Genomic DNA, 15,747 nt, shown 5'->3' on the forward strand with positions numbered 1-15,747 from the left:
ACTTGTACCACCCAAATTTCAGTAAAGCATTCAAGTCACAAAGTAGAATTCTGTGTGTGTAACTCTAATGATGGGTATTCGAACTTCAAGAATGAATTTAATTTTTCTTTCGTAGTAGAGTGCAGAATATGTCTTTGCGTCAAACACTAAACTGAAAGTCCGCAATGATCCTGATGGCAGGGTACATAGCACTTCTCTCTAATGAACAGCAATTCCTATCATGTTACTGAATACGGAAGGATCATAGAATGTGCATGACCTCAAGCATGACATGAGCACTACGGCAGCAGTTATGTGTAGAGCACTCGAAAATTCATTATACTCCAAGTCTGATGTGAAGCAAACAATACATGCGCTCAACCAGTTTAGTCAGTTTTCCCAGAATTTCCAGTTCCTGGGAAAATATCCCGAAGCACATTTTGATGGAACCATAAACTACAATTGCAGAAGAATTTATTATATAGTAAGTAACAACAGTCAGCTGTTACACAACAGATTGAAGCACAAAATCTGACAAGGAGGCCATGCAGATAATTTCGTACAGCTATATGATGTTTGTATTGTCTGGTACATTCCCATTACTAAAGCAGTATTACAGTCCAAAGAATGACAGTATTACAGTGTTTCAGCCATTCTGTCCTGTAATCTAACTATATGGATAACTTACACACAGTGTCATCAATCTATAGAGATGCTAAGAAGCTTTGCAAACCTCCAGGGACCTTCTGTTGTACCTCCTTATCATTCAGCACAGCCTTGAACAGGCTCTTTGTCCTCCTCATGGAGGGTGTCTCCAAAGGAGCCACATTTGTACATTGTGGACGCTTTACGTTGTACTTGGGTTTCAGGAATACTTGGGAGGAATTTTTGCCTGGAATGATCTTCCTGGAAGAACAACAATAATTTTGTCAAGTGTTAATTTTTGTAAGCATTCTACAAAAATATCCTGTTGGAAATATGTGTCAAAACTAACATAGTGCAACAGCAATACCTTTTGGAAGCAGACTTGTGTGTAACAATGGGCAATGTGCTAGATTTCCCTTTCAAGAAGCGTGTTTGTTTCTGGTCATTCGCTGACACTGAAGCCTTGTGAGCTCTGGCGCAAGGATACTTCTGGCTCTTCCCACACAATCTGCATGAATACACCTGTGTACAACAAGGTGCAGATCAGAGTTAGAGTCACTAAATAGAGTGTTACATCAACGTTTGTTATAATTGCAATGGCTAAAACATCGGGCAATCCACTTTCTAGAGGATACAAATACAATACTCCATCAAAATGTTGGACAGAAAGAGAGCACTGTATTTAGGGAAAAGGGTCGCTCTATTCCCCACCCCCTCCATATGTAAACATGCACCCCTACAGTGCTTACATGGACAGTGCATGGACAGTGCTTACTAGTTTTGTTGTAGCGCGTTTAACAAACCGTAGCTCCTTTCGTTGCCGACGTGACAGTGTCCATGGCCGGAGTAATTCCTTAGACAGCAGCTTCTGCACCCCCTTTCTGAACACCGGTCGTGCTTGAGTTCTGATTCTAAAATCCGAAGGCTGCCACGTTGTGCCACATTTACTGCACATCTGGATCTTTGAGGATTCCGTGTCCACTGAAGAGTGAGTTGCAAACTGTCACTAGCTGCTGTTGTTCCAAAACAAGAAAAATGCTAGTTTATTTACAACATTACCTGTGCTTGAGATTAGTTCCATGGAGCGGTATCTATAAAGGGAGTAGATTCAAGATAGAGGCGTCCAAAGACAAACAAAGCACATTTTGTCACATCAAGACTTACACGTAACATCTTGCCACCGTAGGAGATACATTTTGAGCCAACTTGGAAATTTCAACAAGAAAACGGACGCGCTGTGTCTTCCCGCCAATCGCTTCTTCAGCCATTCCGAGTTATCTGTACGCTTGTGGGCGAAACAAAGCAAATGCTAACTCCAGAAGACACGGTCACAACCTACTCTACTACTGTACGTTGCGACCAAACAATTTGAAGCATGGACCACAGGACTCCGTGGATGCCTTTGGAATGGTGGCTGACTCCTGACTGGCTGACTGTGCCTTTTCAGATTTCCCTTGGAACGGGCGGTAGCTCGCGTCACCTAGCCTAGAATTAACACATGATTGAAATTACAACAGAACTATCCCTACTGCCTGTGGTCGAATAAAAATAACTAAATTATTCTAATACCACTAATTATGTAGTCGGTCTTTTGTGTTTGTACTGCTCCAATCGCCTAACCTGACGTTGTCTCTATCGTTTCGGTTTCGGAAACCACTGAGTGCTTCCCTCGGCTCCCCTTGCACCGGCCGAATACCATTTTCCGTAAGAGCCAATTTTCTTTACCAGTGTTGTTCGAATATTTATCCACATGAGTTCCCTAATGAAACAAGAGAAAGAGTGCAAGCTATAGCTGGTGTAGCTGGGTCTTCTTCATGAGTTTTCGTTCTCAACATCCCTGTCGTTGCCTCAAACAGCAACGCGCTTGCTCCGAGATATCAAAAATTATAATCCATCTACCGTATTTCCTTTTTATGTTCCCTGTACACCTTAAGTGACGGTTTCGCCTGCATTTTACCTATCCAGTGTCTCACCACTCGGCGTTCGCCTCTGCCGGCAGCTTGGGCTGCCACGCGACCTCTTTCATCACCGCTCCTTGAGATGCCATTGCTGACCACATCCATAGACACATCCCTTTCGCCACGGTGCTGAAAGGAGGTTGGCAATGAAAAGATGGCTGAAGTTGTCACAAAAAGGGGAAGAGCGCCCTCGTTGTTATAGCAACGCAGTCATTTTTGCTGGCACGTCGCTTTCGCCACGATGCAGAGAGGAGGTCGTCACGAAACGGCGAAATCTCGGCGGCGGTAAATTTGTCGTCATTTTGCTGGGGTGTCGTCGTAAACATGGCAGTGTTCCGCGTATTTTTCGCTATTGGCTCATGTGCAGGGGCGGATCTGGAGAGGAGGGGGTCAGGATGACCTGACCCTCTCCTCAATTTCTGTCTTCACATAGTGTTTAATCGACATAGATCGTCTATCTACCATGTTGGCCTAGGCCAACATGGTAGATAGACGATAGAGGGGGGCTGGACCCTCTCAGAAAAATCCTGGATCCGCCCCTGCTCGTGTGAATGGGAGAAACCTCGCGTGCTTCGGCGGTTTCAGTTTGCTGATGGAGCTACGGGTGCTGTGTCTTTCACGTCATTGCAGTCCTTCTAAGAGAAAATATAATAAATAATTGTGAGCAGATGAGTCTGGTACAATGGCGAAAGCGCACAGCCATATATTAATGTCCCTCTCCCTGCGCTGCGACTGACTACCGTGCCGGCCAATGGCGGTGCCGCGGGTGGTGTGATGTCATTGATGGTATACACATCGTACCACGTGATACTGTGAAGTCATTTCGTTTCTGCTACGCTACTGACATTGGCTACGCTCGCCATAATCACCGTCTGCTACAAAACCTCCCCGATACAGATATCGCTGTAAAAGGGGTTGCGAGGCGCTTGTCAAACTTTGAAGAGACCAAAACGACGCCATTTTCAAATAATACCACATTCGCACAGAATGCAGTTGTTTGAGTGCACCCCGTGTGGATCGTGTGTGCTTACAGCGCCGTGATCTTGTAAAGGAGTAGCAGCACACACTCTGTGGAAACCGGACTTTTGATTTTCAATCTTTATTCATCCGTAGGAGTGAGGATTTGGGCTTATTTGTGATTCATAATTAAAAGCAAGGTGAGGATTTGGGATTGAGGTTGTCTGTGTCCGTTTTTAAGTCCCACACTCTCAATGTTTTTACCGCCTTCTAATTATTTATTCGTTCATTCATTCATCACCGAAAAACGTTTTATTCGGCATACTTTTTACATACACTTTTTTTTATTAGTTACGCAATACAAATTTACAGTTCGAGACATAGTGGGAGTTTGTTTTGGTACAGGTAAGGTATTTGACATATAAAAATGTGAATCTCTTACGGTGCTATAAACCAATAACGCCCACTTGCTGGCAATCCCGTTTCGCCTGATGCAATTGGTTACGAAACGGGTTGTAACCGTCAATATCTATGCATACATGACGTGCCTCGTTTGCGAATACGATTCATTACGTCGCTACACAATTCGTCAGACTGAACTCGTATCGAATGTGTTGGATCTTGTAACGCTGAAGTACGGGTCTACAAGCGTATTACTAGCAACCACCAGCAGCGGCACGCGACTCCATGGATTCCTGATTTTTAAGAATAATACTGTGACGTCGACCAATCAGAGAATAGTTGCAAATCACTGTAGCTGTCGCAGCCACAGTTCGCTTATTAGTCAGTCAAATCCATGATTACGCTAAATTTTAGACAGCCGTGTAGCAGTGACGTCACTAGGGGGTGCGAGTGGTGCGATCCGCACTGGCTGCCACCGGGTGACGCGAAGGAAGGGAGTGACGCGCCGCCCACCAGTACCTCCTCTTCCTCTCTTTCTCTACGGCTCGATGACGCCGCAAAACAATGTGAGGAGCTTTCTGCCAAGCACGTTCTTCTTTTTCTTTCTTTCTTTTTTCTTTTTTTTTTGTGCGTGGCATAACAATGTTATTTATGTGTATCACATGGTATGGAAAAGGATCCATTAATTGAGGGGGGAGGGCGCAAAGTGCTCCTGCACCGAGTGACGCGTACTGACGCAACTGCCGTATGACGTCACAGGGCAGCGGGCATACAACAAGCACATATGTGTGTAACGACATGAGTACCGGTGCATATGTACATTTAATATATGTGCACCGGTGATATAATATGAGGGTGACAATTCAGAGAAGTGAAACCAGTCGGTGGAAATCGACGACCCAACTTCTTCGGGGTCGTAATGTCGCAGCTCTTCTTGTCTTCACCTGTAGACAGACACACAAATGCCTTTAGTGGTACATTATAAGACTTCTTATAAATCATTTTATAAAACAAGAAAATGCTTTTTTTTTTGTTTTTTTCTAATGGCCATATATTCTACGTCAAGATGGGCCACACTGGCAACCTTCTGAGGCGTTGCCCTAACTAATTTTGACTGATGATCTTCCTAATTAAGAAAGAGAAGTTCCGTGCAATGACAATATCTGCTCCTTTTGGAGCGCCGCTGTCGCTTTCAGAAGAAAAGATAGAGCCAATATAACGCTAGGAAATGGCCCCGGAAATAAAGGCAAATCTGGTGGTCATTTTTGTCTACTCCGTCGGAAGAGCGCGCTTTCTTCCTCCGAGTGAGAAAAAGCTGTTATAGTGCTCCCCGCGGCGAGGCAAAAGTATAACTTAAAGGAGCATGGAAGGCACCTAGAACACATATTTTTTTACTCTGTGATATGAACATAATACCTCTAGGCAATGTCACGCAAAATATTTCCTTGAGAAGCGCGCATTTCCTGAGAAAATTTGTTTATACGAGCGCGCGCTGCGGGGGCGATATCTCCCAGCTCTTTCTGGCATGTTATGACGTCAGATCATCGAGCATTTTTATTGGCTGGCGATAATCATCCGCTAGCGAGAACGTGGGACCAGTGGAGACGCGGGAGGGGGGTGCGAAATGCAACTGCAAAACCAAACAAAGACAAAAGAAGGCGCGCTTCTCACAATTGGGTGACTGACATGACATCGGGGACTGGTATCCGAAGGGATCTTTCCTAAAGCTCTCTTGCGCACCAAGATTGCGCACCGCCATCTTACCTTTTGTCTGAATATACAGGGTGTTTCACTTAAGAGTGACCCCTAATTATAAAAAAAAAAAGTACTTGAGATAAAAATTAGAAACGTTCTGCGTCATACTTGTGAAGGTTTTTGCCGCCCAAACAGGTGGTTTCCATCAGTGTACCTCATTAATTTGTCTAATTAGCTTAATTGAACTAAAAAAATTCCCGAGGAAAGGTAACAGTTTTTTGCACTAATTAGAAAGCCCATGGCCACAACACCCCATTTCGGTCACAATTAAAGGATCTTTCACGATCTTTCCAAAAAAATTTGACACTCGAAAACACGTAAAAACTGAAAAGAAAAAAAAAGTTCAAAAAGCCGGGATTCATCACGAGTATAAAGAGGGGTACACACCATTAAATTGTTTTGTATTGTTTTGTCAAGTCGGTGTATACCCATCTTTATACTCACGTAAAAACTGCCCGAAAAACCAAGACGCGCTCGTTCAAGTTAGAGTTCAAGTTGCCCCGCCTAAAGTATGGGGAGGAAGAAGGGACAACACAGAAAACAGCACAGAACATCCGATGTCGGTGATTATCAGTAGCTCATGGCTGCGAACAGATAAGCTTGTGAAGGCAAAATACGTGATTGCATCCGGTCCCCGCCCTCCCTTTTTTCTTCTGTTTTCTTTCTTTTTCTGTTCATTCAAGACCATAGTCCCGGCGCCGCGAAATCCGAAAGCGCGCTTGCAGAGATGACAAGTTTTCGGGTGTCAAATTTTTGTGGAAAGACTGTGTAAGATCCTATAATTGTGACTGAAATGGGGTGTTGTGGCCATGGGCTTTCTCATTAGCGCAAAAAAACGTTACCTTTCATTGGGAATTTTTTGAGTTCAATTAAGCTAATTAGACGAATTAAGTATAGAAATAACATAGTAGGAATGAAAAAAAAAAAGCCGAGTTTTTAAAAAATATGACAACAGGAAAGAAAATTCACCGGCTACGATTACTTCAACATGAGTCGTCTTACCTACTGATTGCTCGAATGACGTGCAAAACTACTTCTCCGTCTTCTTCCGCTGAGAAATCACCTTGGTTTTCAAGTCACCTTGCTCGTGAAAGACACCTTTCGAAGGTGAAAGAGGAATCTTCTGGTTGAGGACACTATTGCTAGCGTTAACGCAGCTCACCCACCCTTTACTCGATGCACGTTCTTCGAAGATGTCCATCGGAATATTCCTGACATGCGAAGCCGTCGTAGTTACTCTAGAGCCAGGCCTAGTATTTTTGGACTCGGCTGCTTTGTGTGCTGTATTTTTCGATACCTCTCTCGAAACTCGAGTCTGAGTTAGCGTGACAGTGCACGAATGCTTCGAGATGCTCTGTGTTCGTTCGTCTGCGTGTCTTGCCAATTTGCCACGACCCCTGTTAGACACCGTACTCAGAGAAGTCGAAACCGTGGCTGAGGAAGGCCTGGAACGGACTGTTTTGGACGGTGAAAGGGATCTCGAACCTGGTCTCTGTGCCATAGTAGCTGATGTTGATCTCCGAGGTGCCATTCTGGAGACGTGCTTTGTTGTTTCGGATGTAGAATTCATTTCCACGTTTTGTGCACCTGGTCTTGGAGATGGCCGTCTTGCTACACCATTGCTTACGTTTTGGTTCAGCGTTGTGTGAAGGGAGGCAGCCACCTTGTTTAAAGATGGACTCCTCAAAGCATTTTTAGAATTGTCCGCTTGGAGTTGCCTCTTCGAACTTGTACTGAATCTCTCTTCAACTTCTCGTACTAACTGCGTCTGTCGCGATGCTTCTTTCCCAACAGTATTCGGTTTTCCAGGGATGTATTTTCTGTGGGTGTTTCCTTCAATACGACTCACTGGTAACAGGCTCTCCTTGGCCTGCAAGTGAGCCTGAGATTGTGAGGCCTGCCTTTCGGTTGTATCCAGTGATTCGTTTACGTCCTTGCCTTTTAAGGCCTTCGCTTTGTTCGTTGAAGCGCTGCTTGAACGAGCGGGATGCGTCGACAGAGTCCTTGGTGTATGTTCCACGGGCTTTTCTTGAGTGCGGACCGCCTGAGTGGTTTTGGGTTTCCCTTCGAATTGCTTCAAATTATCAACCTTGACAGGATTTTCGTGCTTCGGCACTGGTCTCATTGACTGACGTGCCTGTAAGGCACTGTATTCGCATTTCTCCTTGTCGTCTTTTGTCGGTGCAAAGTGTTGCTGCCTGATGTCTGTTTTCAGGGCAAGAGACGTTGGAGGTGCCTTTGCTGATGTGTTGTCTGTCGACTGATGCTTTTCTTTCTCTGCCTGAGTATGCATGGGGCTTACCCTAGAATGTGTACCTAGGACAGCAGCCGTCTCAAGGCTGGTGCATTTGCTCGTTTCCATGAGGGCATTGTCAGGCATTGGGCGTCTCATGTCTTGCAACGGCTCCGCCTTTGTCCGATCGCGCTGTTGTGATGTCTCACAGGTCGAGCTGCCATACTCGATTAGTGGCGTCACTGCGCTTTCAGTTTCTGAATCTTTGTATGTCAAGGCCATTTCTGAAGCAGTTATCACTTCTTCTACAGGTACTTTCGGTGATGGGTTCACCTGCTGTGTTTTTTTTCTCATGTCTTTGTCCGCAACGAACCCAGATTCCTTCACTTTCGGTACATCAGAGGTTAAGCCACCCGGCCCGGTGCGAGAAATGAGTGGCTGACCTGAGTCTGAGCCAGTTCCGATCAGTGCCACTTTGGCCGCTTGCGGAACATCCTTGTACAGTTGCGATTGGTCAAACGTCGAAAGGATGTCTTCAGCATGTGGCTTGCTCGCGTTCAACGGTTCCTGGACTTCCCTTTTGGATTGGTTTCTCGTGGAACGTGACAGATCGCCAATATCAACTGTTGTACCAGATAGGGAAAATGTTGCTAGGGCTTGGGGCACTTCCAGTGGCAACTCTTTTGAAACATCCGGCTTTAAACTAGCAGAGTGTTCGTGAAGTGAATGACCTTCCGCTATATTCGGCCCAGGAATGACCACCGATTGTGACATAATGTCGGTCTGCCTTGGTTTCGCTTTTGGGACTGAATGGTCCAGCCTATCGTCTGTTCGAAAGGGAACGTCTCCACGTATCAGCTGTTTCTCTATGTCCTCCAGGAAGGTTTTATCATTTTGCTTTCCTGCTGTCATAGCACTCGTTGCTGGGACAACGTATGTTGTCGGACGTTCGTCTTTCCCCGTGTTTATTCCGATATTAGTGGCGTCAGCTGCACGCTGAGGCAGATGACTATTACTCGATGTCATGGTTCCGGAATTTATATGACGTATGTTCTCCAGATCTGCAACAAAAAGTAGTCCAGGTTGAAATGCGATTTAAAGGTACTGTAAAGCAGCAGAGGTCCAATTTAATTTAGCGTGGCTATTCGGTAGTCCAAGCCATGAGTATGAAAACGGCGCAAATTTCATTCCAATAGGCGGTGCAGTTCATTAGAAAAATAAAATTAAAGATTACAGGCAACACAGTAATAGTATTCGGAAGGGATCCGTACTCTCTGCCGAGTACGGCGGGCGGTAACCACATTGGGTGCGTATAACACTGGGCCCGACCAAACAATCCACTACAGAATCCGCCCCTGCAATAATCCACACAACCAGGGAAGGGTAACGGTGTGTAGCAAGTCAAGAACTTTGGCTGACCTCACTCACCCCCTAAGAAGAAGAAGAATGGTAACGGAAACAGAAACGGTATATTACCGAAATTGGAGATGGTAACGATAACGGAAACGGAAACGCATACCACGGTCCTCCATTACCGGAAACAGAAACGGAAACGAATTTATCGTCCGGTGTTGATTTCGGGTAATGACTATTCCGGTTGTGCGATGACATTTGAGGGACTTTTCATTTTTTTGGTTTTGATGACTCCATTCCCTGTAATGCTCTAAATACTACACGAAAGCATGGAAGGAAAGTGCAATATTGGATCTCGAAGGTGCATCCGTCGCTTACCTCGTCCCAGTCCTCATAACTCCATGACAGCCTACTATTGAGTTACGAGTGTGGTTCCATATGTTTCCGGCCCGACCAACTTTTAATAGTCATAGAGACGACACTTTTCCACATAGTCACTCTTAACTTCGACGCACTTTTGACACCTTTCAACCAGCATTCTTATACCCTTGAAAAAATAGTCCGAAGTTTTGTCCGTAAAATGCTGGAAAACTGCCTCTTGCACCTCACTATCGTTTTGAAATCTCCGTCCTCTGAGATCCCTCTTCAAGTTTGAGAACAGGAAGTAGTCACTCGGTGCCAAGTCTGGACTGTAGGGTGGGTGGTGGATTTCTTCGAAGCCGCACTCCTTCAGTGCAGCCTTGGCAACAGAAGCCGTGTGGACAGGGGAATTGTCCTGGAGCAACCAGACACATCGACTCAACCTGCCGCGCCTCTTTTCCTTGATGGCGTCTCGCAGTCGGTGCAGGAGTGAAGCATAATAAGTCGCATTCACTGTGGTGTTCCTCTCTTTGAAGTCGATGAGGAGGATCCCGTGGCAATCCCAAAATATTGTTGCCGTGATCTTCTTTGTGGATTGTGTGACCTTGGCTTTTCTTGGGGGTGCTTCTCCTGGTTTGCGCCATTTCATCGACTCCTTTTTCGAAAGGGGATCATAGTTGAGCACCATAGTCTCATCCCCTGTGACAATTGACTTCAATATTTCTTCTTCGTTCTCGCGACAGAGCTTCAAAAACTCTTTGGCACAGACGACGCGCTGTTGCTTTTGAACTGACGAGAGAAGTCGTGGCACCCATCTCGCACTGACCTTTTTCATGTGAAGGTCCTCGCCGATGATGCGAAAAACGGTTGTTTTGGAAAGCCCCAGCCTTTCTGAGATTTCCTTCACCTTCAGACGCCTGTCGCTCAGCACTTCCTCCTCGACAAGAGACAAATTTTCTTGTGTCACCACTTCCACTGGACGACCATCGCGTGGATAATCTTCAATGGACTCTCGCCCCAGTCGAAACTGCTTAGTCCAGTCTTTTACCGTTGTGTACGACGGAGAGGCTTCCCTGTACACGTTGTCCAGTCGCGCTTTAATTTATTTAGGCGAAAGTCCCTCTTTTGTCAATAATTTTATCGCAGCGCGGTACTCGATTTTTTTTTGCTACTATTCGTTGCTACCGTCCTCGGCGAGTTTCAACACGCGAACACGTTACCGACTGAGCTACCGAGGGCGGCCTCATTACACTGAACTATGAAAATAACTTCCCAAACGCAAGTGTGACCCGAAGAAGTGACTACATTTCAAACACTATATGTTATCTCCTGATGGTTCAATATAGGGACAAAAAAGATGTGTTCGCAATGCCGTTCTTGGGTTGAGCAAGACTATAATAAAGTAAAAAACTACGGTTCAACTCGTTGTGTGAACCTCGTGCGAAAAAAAAGAAGAAAAGAAAAAGAAAAACAAAAGCCGGTCTGTCGTCTGCTAAGGTCAATTGAAGCACAATGTAACGACAGAAATTGAGGATGGGAGGGGTTAAGACATTCCCCCCTTAGATCCGCGCCTGTATGTATGGCATGTATGACACTTGCGCCTTGAAAAACGCCTCATGCGGTTGGGCCTAAGTAACTTTCCGGTCCTTGAAAATGTTTCTTAAAAAGTGATTTTAGTCCTCTTGGCGACTATGAGTACACAGGGAGTCATTTCGGCAGTAAATGTCGCGTGGTGTGATTTTCGATGCCCACATTGTCGTTCATTATCATAATCACCCCCCAAATTAAAAATTTGTCTATTTGCTTTTGGCTTTTTAATTTACATAATGGGTCAATACAGTCTGTTTCGAACAATAGGTGTGTGTCACCTAATTGCAACCTCAAGAAGAGCGGTCTGTAAACACAACATTTCTGCAGATGTAGGTTCGCTCACTCTCTTGCGTAAAAGAACTCGTGCTTGTTTGCTACAACCGCACTCTAAGAAAAAATAAATACAAAATAAATAAGTAAAGAAAAGAAAGCAGTGATTTTGGACCTTAGAGGCGCTAGATCGTCGCCGGAACCACTAGTCCTTTGGGGTAAGACGGAACTAAAAAACTACCGTAACTATATTTGAGTGTGTAAATGTAGTACCGCGTCGGGACGTGTCAAAACAGCTGCAGAAGAAAATAATTGTGTTCGAATTGGGGCAGTGTCAGAATAGAATATTCAGAATAATCAGTAACTATAATTACCGGCGACCTCAACATATACCAAGCAGAAGAGTCCACCCTGGAACACGTCCGTAGTGATGCCTTTGGCATTCAAGAGTCTACCGTCTATAGTAACCGCTTCTATAGGAGACTAACCGTGCTTTAAACAGAACATTTCACAGCAAGATAACACACAACACTGTAGGAAGCACCGAAAGATTTTCAAACGGTGACGTGCTCCACAGGAAACACAAATGTGCGAGGGTTTTGAACAAGTGAACAGGATGTTGAACCCAACTATACTTTCGGTCTTTCAGGGAGCTTCAATGCACATGATATTAACTGATGTCTGTTCATATTATATACGGTTACTGTGCGCATGTGAGCTGAATGAAACTCCGCCAAAATCTGTAGCGCCTTACTGCTTCTAACAGGACACCTCGCGGAGACGAGACACAGCAGGATAGCATTGGGGCGTGTGTCCAGAGATAAGCTTTGTCCCTACTTGTAAACGTACTGCGATATTACCTTGTGGGACTCAAACGCCATAGGAAGACAAGTGCTCTACTTTTGCGTTAGGAATCTCAGGTGGTTCTATTTTGCTCCAGTCCCGTTTCAGGGCCACAGCTGCTTCTATGCAATACTAAGCTACAAAGCCTTTAAAAGCGATAAAAACCCCCGTGCCGGGAAACAAACAAACAAAGAGACGACACAACACACAGCACAGTGTGTTCGCATTCGTGTTTTTTTTTATCGTTTTTAAAGTATGAACTACCGAACCGCCGAAATTTTAACAATTTTCGATGTACAAAGGCTACCATCCACAGCATCCCCATGACGCGTTTCTCGAGCTCCTGTCACCTCTCACCAGTTGCTGGGGGGCACGATTCCTCCGTATTATCCCCCCCCCCCTCCGACAAGTTCGAATTCAACACGGTTTCTCCCCGAATTCCAATCACCGTATCACGAACACTATATTTACTAGTAATCTGTGCGCATCTCTGATGTAAATATTTCGAGTTCGACAGTAAATTGTGATTCGCAAGGAATGCATGTTTGACCAGTATGCGCACCTTTAACTGCGGGTCGCTCGCTGGACAGAAAGAAGAAAACAACAAATAAAAAATTCCGACAACACCCGGATGCAGTCAATAGTTCCCGACATCACCACGGATCCCAGATTTAAAAGTAGCACCTGATTTCCCTCGAATCCGGGAAAGGCATTTAATCCCAAAAAGTCAGACCCTAAGTACGCATCCTTCTACAGAACGTCCCTGAGACACTAGGACGTAACAAGGACGTAACGCTGATCATTGGACACCACCACGTCAACGTAAATCCACGTGTTCGCAGGCAAACGTTTTCAAGTGCGCCAGGAAATGAATTGTGCAGGGAATTTTAACAAAGTTTCATGCCTCTAGCTTACTTCACCTGTATTTGGTCAAGCGAGGATCACACGTGTGGAACACGTCCTTACTCCTTCGAAGGAGCGGAGTAAGCGCTACACATGAAACAAATGATTTCCAATAATACCCTCGGTTGAACGCCCCAGATACACCTGCCTGTTGTAAAAATCAATAAAGTCACCATGGTGATACACCAACAGCCCGCACGGAGACTTCAAATGCAGAGTAGGCAATCTCTCGACGGCCCTAACTGTACTTCGAATACTTATTCCGTACCAACAAAAAAATGTTCTTTGGTGCAACAGTACACAGGTTCAAAAAAAAAGGGGGGAATCCGTCGTGTGCAAACTTACAATATCTCGGAAGCACTCGGTTCTCCGTGAGGGTACTTCAAGAAGCGGTGCCGAGAAATTGCGTTGTTTCGCGTTTCCTTCTCACTAGCAAAAGGGTAAGGGCGCAGGTGAGCTAGTACATGATGGTTCCCCATACCTTAGCTTCTATCTGTCCTTCTCACTGCTACTTCAGATAACGAGAGCAACGTGCAACCGTTATCTGCAGCAGCGGTGCGAAGAATACCACACAGGCGAGACCGCGCTCCATCTCCTATCGCTTCCTTAAGTACTCTAACGATGAACTCAGTGCTCCTGAGCAACTTTAAATGTCGAACGAAAGATTTCGGGCTTTCAAGCCCCGACTTTAATCCTCCCTCGTAATATACTACGCTAGCTTCCTCCCCCCCCCTTTTTTTTTGCTGGGAGCGATTTCGTCGAGTGTGTCCCGTCCCGTCCGTTACATACCACCCACTCATCATAATCAACCAAGCCTGGGGCCCGTTGCCGGCGCGTTCCGCGTCTCGCCATACGCCGTCGTTGTTATAGCGACCGAACCGCCACGTGAGCTCTATCATCACAGCTCCTTGAAACGCTGTTGCTGGCGTGTCGCTGCCGTCACGAGGGGAGCGAGGCGGACGTCACTAGAGTCACTAAATAAGCTTCGCTTCAGAGTATCGACACTGAGGTCCAAGGGTGAGCAGAAGCGCCATCATTGTTTCCGCACCACACCGGTACCATCCCCAGTTGAGGATCAAAGACAGCTAACATAATGCTCGCTGTGGGGTAGAGAAGCGTGTTTGATTGTTGTGCGATAATCCATGTATTGTCCACTAGAACGTCCCGAGGATGTCAAGGTGAACTCAAGGCCGTCAGCTTTGATGAGCTGCTTCCAAGAGCAAGGAACATTTCACCCGCGCACGACAGACGACGTCGTCCGCTAAAATGCGCCTGAAGTGCGCGTGACTACCGTGGCGCGGAAACAAGATGGCGCATGCTCGCTCTTGGAACTCAGTGTCGATACCCTGAAGCGAAGCTTATTTAGTGACTTTAGAAGTCACGAGCGAATGCTTGGTGAACCGTGCTTTCAGCTGCCGTAGCTATGGAAACGATCCGCCATCAGTCGCATGGGCAGCCACTGGTGGCCACAAAAAAGCTTGTATTTGAAATCGTCTGCGGCAATTGGCTGACTTTATATGTCTACGTGTGAAGGAGTGAGAGGAGGCATGAAGCGGGCCTTCTGTATCGAGGTGGTGCTGACCCAACGCACTCTCCCAGACCACGTGATAGTCGCGCGTGATATATATCTCAATGCCACCGCCAGCAGGCATCATTCTTCCAACCACTTCAGAGCAATTTATAGGGCGAGTATGGCCACTCTTTCTTCTCTGATCTAGTCTCTGAATCACTCCTCTTCTGGAAAGTGGAACTCACTCTTCCAGACCATGTGATTCTTGCCTCTTTTCTTCTTTCAGTCTCAATCTCTGTTAATATTTCTGTTTTAATAGGAGTTGCATTTGCCTCAGCGGGGTTCGCGGGTCTCTGCCTCGGCAGCAGCCACTGTGTCGTATCGTGGGATACAGCTAGAATTTTCAACTTACGGGGGGGTCAGAATTCCGCAGGGGTGTGAGACACCTGTTTGGGTTACTGCCATACAACTTTTATATAAAATGCATTCGTATCCGAAAATTCTGGAGGGTGCTGCAAGATCTTTTGGGGGTGGGCTTATGTGTGGAGAGCAGGCTACTGGGATATTCCCTAGTCATATTGTTGGCACCACCGATGCGGTAGAAAAGGGGGTGGATGCATGTTGAATGTGATGCAAATATGAGTTCATAGTTTGCCTGCTTTACTACGCCATGTAATTTGGTCGTGCAAAGACAAAACGTATCCACCGAAGTTAGTGACAGGATGGATATGGGTTGAAGCGCAACCAGGGGCATCGGAGGGTAGGTGCGAGGGGAGGGGGGGGGGGGGGGGGCGGCGTCAGGTGCCTTCTGTACTCAGGCTGCAGGGACCTCGCCTCCCTTTTCATGCATGGAGATCAGGGAAGGTATCTGGGTGTCATATGTGCATGTTTGCTCCATAGATTTGTTGCAAAATGCAAGCTTGGCATGATGGAACACACAGAAGATGCGGACATCATGTCCATTTTGAACCAATTTTGGACATAAATTT

The 15,747-nt window shown here is 45.9% G+C and overlaps 3 protein-coding genes across 6 annotated transcripts in view; 1 reads left to right on the forward strand and 2 right to left on the reverse strand.

Moving 5' to 3' along the window:
- Positions 1 to 436: 436 nt before the first annotated feature.
- On the reverse strand, positions 437 to 2,056 carry LOC135377993 (uncharacterized). The gene is made up of 5 exons (XM_064610785.1): positions 1,789 to 2,056; positions 1,684 to 1,715; positions 1,400 to 1,605; positions 992 to 1,146; positions 437 to 885 (listed from the first exon to the last, which is right to left on the reverse strand). The coding sequence occupies exons 1-5, from the start codon at positions 1,890 to 1,892 to the stop codon at positions 684 to 686; spliced, it is 699 nt and encodes a 232-aa protein (XP_064466855.1). The 5' UTR covers positions 1,893 to 2,056; the 3' UTR covers positions 437 to 683.
- Positions 2,057 to 3,832: 1,776 nt separating this feature from the next.
- On the reverse strand, positions 3,833 to 13,703 carry LOC135377995 (mucin-2-like). 4 transcript variants are annotated; one of them, XM_064610789.1, is made up of 3 exons: positions 13,594 to 13,703; positions 6,699 to 8,990; positions 3,833 to 4,885 (listed from the first exon to the last, which is right to left on the reverse strand). In XM_064610789.1, exon 2 carries the CDS (start codon positions 8,953 to 8,955, stop codon positions 6,727 to 6,729), a length of 2,229 nt encoding a protein of 742 aa, XP_064466859.1. In that variant the 5' UTR covers positions 8,956 to 8,990; positions 13,594 to 13,703; the 3' UTR covers positions 3,833 to 4,885; positions 6,699 to 6,726. The 4 variants fall into 4 exon arrangements, with proteins under 4 accessions (XP_064466859.1, XP_064466858.1, XP_064466861.1 ...); XM_064610788.1 differs by lacking the exon at positions 13,594 to 13,703 and adding an exon at positions 13,397 to 13,524; XM_064610791.1 differs by lacking the exon at positions 13,594 to 13,703 and adding an exon at positions 13,266 to 13,355.
- Positions 13,704 to 14,307: 604 nt separating this feature from the next.
- Positions 14,308 to 15,747, forward strand: part of LOC135377998 (GPI ethanolamine phosphate transferase 1-like) — a 35,669-nt gene continuing 34,229 nt past the window's right edge. The window contains exon 1 of the mRNA XM_064610793.1: positions 14,308 to 14,937. Within this exon, the coding sequence (XP_064466863.1) occupies positions 14,766 to 14,937 (172 nt within the window). The 5' untranslated portion in view covers positions 14,308 to 14,765. The remainder of the gene's footprint in view (positions 14,938 to 15,747) is intronic.

The sequence above is a fragment of the Ornithodoros turicata genome, chromosome 1 (assembly GCF_037126465.1).
Source record: "Ornithodoros turicata isolate Travis chromosome 1, ASM3712646v1, whole genome shotgun sequence".
NCBI lineage: Eukaryota > Metazoa > Arthropoda > Arachnida > Ixodida > Argasidae > Ornithodoros > Ornithodoros turicata.

Coding starts and splice junctions, on each gene's coding strand:
- LOC135377993 (XM_064610785.1), bottom strand. CDS start 1,892: ATGGCTGAAGAAGCGATTGGCGGGAAGACACAGCGCGTCCGTTTTCTT. Junction 1,606..1,683: donor GGAACTAATCTCAAGCACAG/GTAATGTTGTAA, acceptor CTCACTCTTCAG/TGGACACGGAATCCTCAAAG. Junction 886..991: donor CACAAGTCTGCTTCCAAAAG/GTATTGCTGTTG, acceptor TTGTTCTTCCAG/GAAGATCATTCCAGGCAAAA.
- LOC135377995 (XM_064610788.1), bottom strand. CDS start 13,424: ATGGTGACTTTATTGATTTTTACAACAG. Junction 8,991..13,396: donor TTTATTGATTTTTACAACAG/GCAGGTGTATCT, acceptor TTTTTGTTGCAG/ATCTGGAGAACATACGTCAT.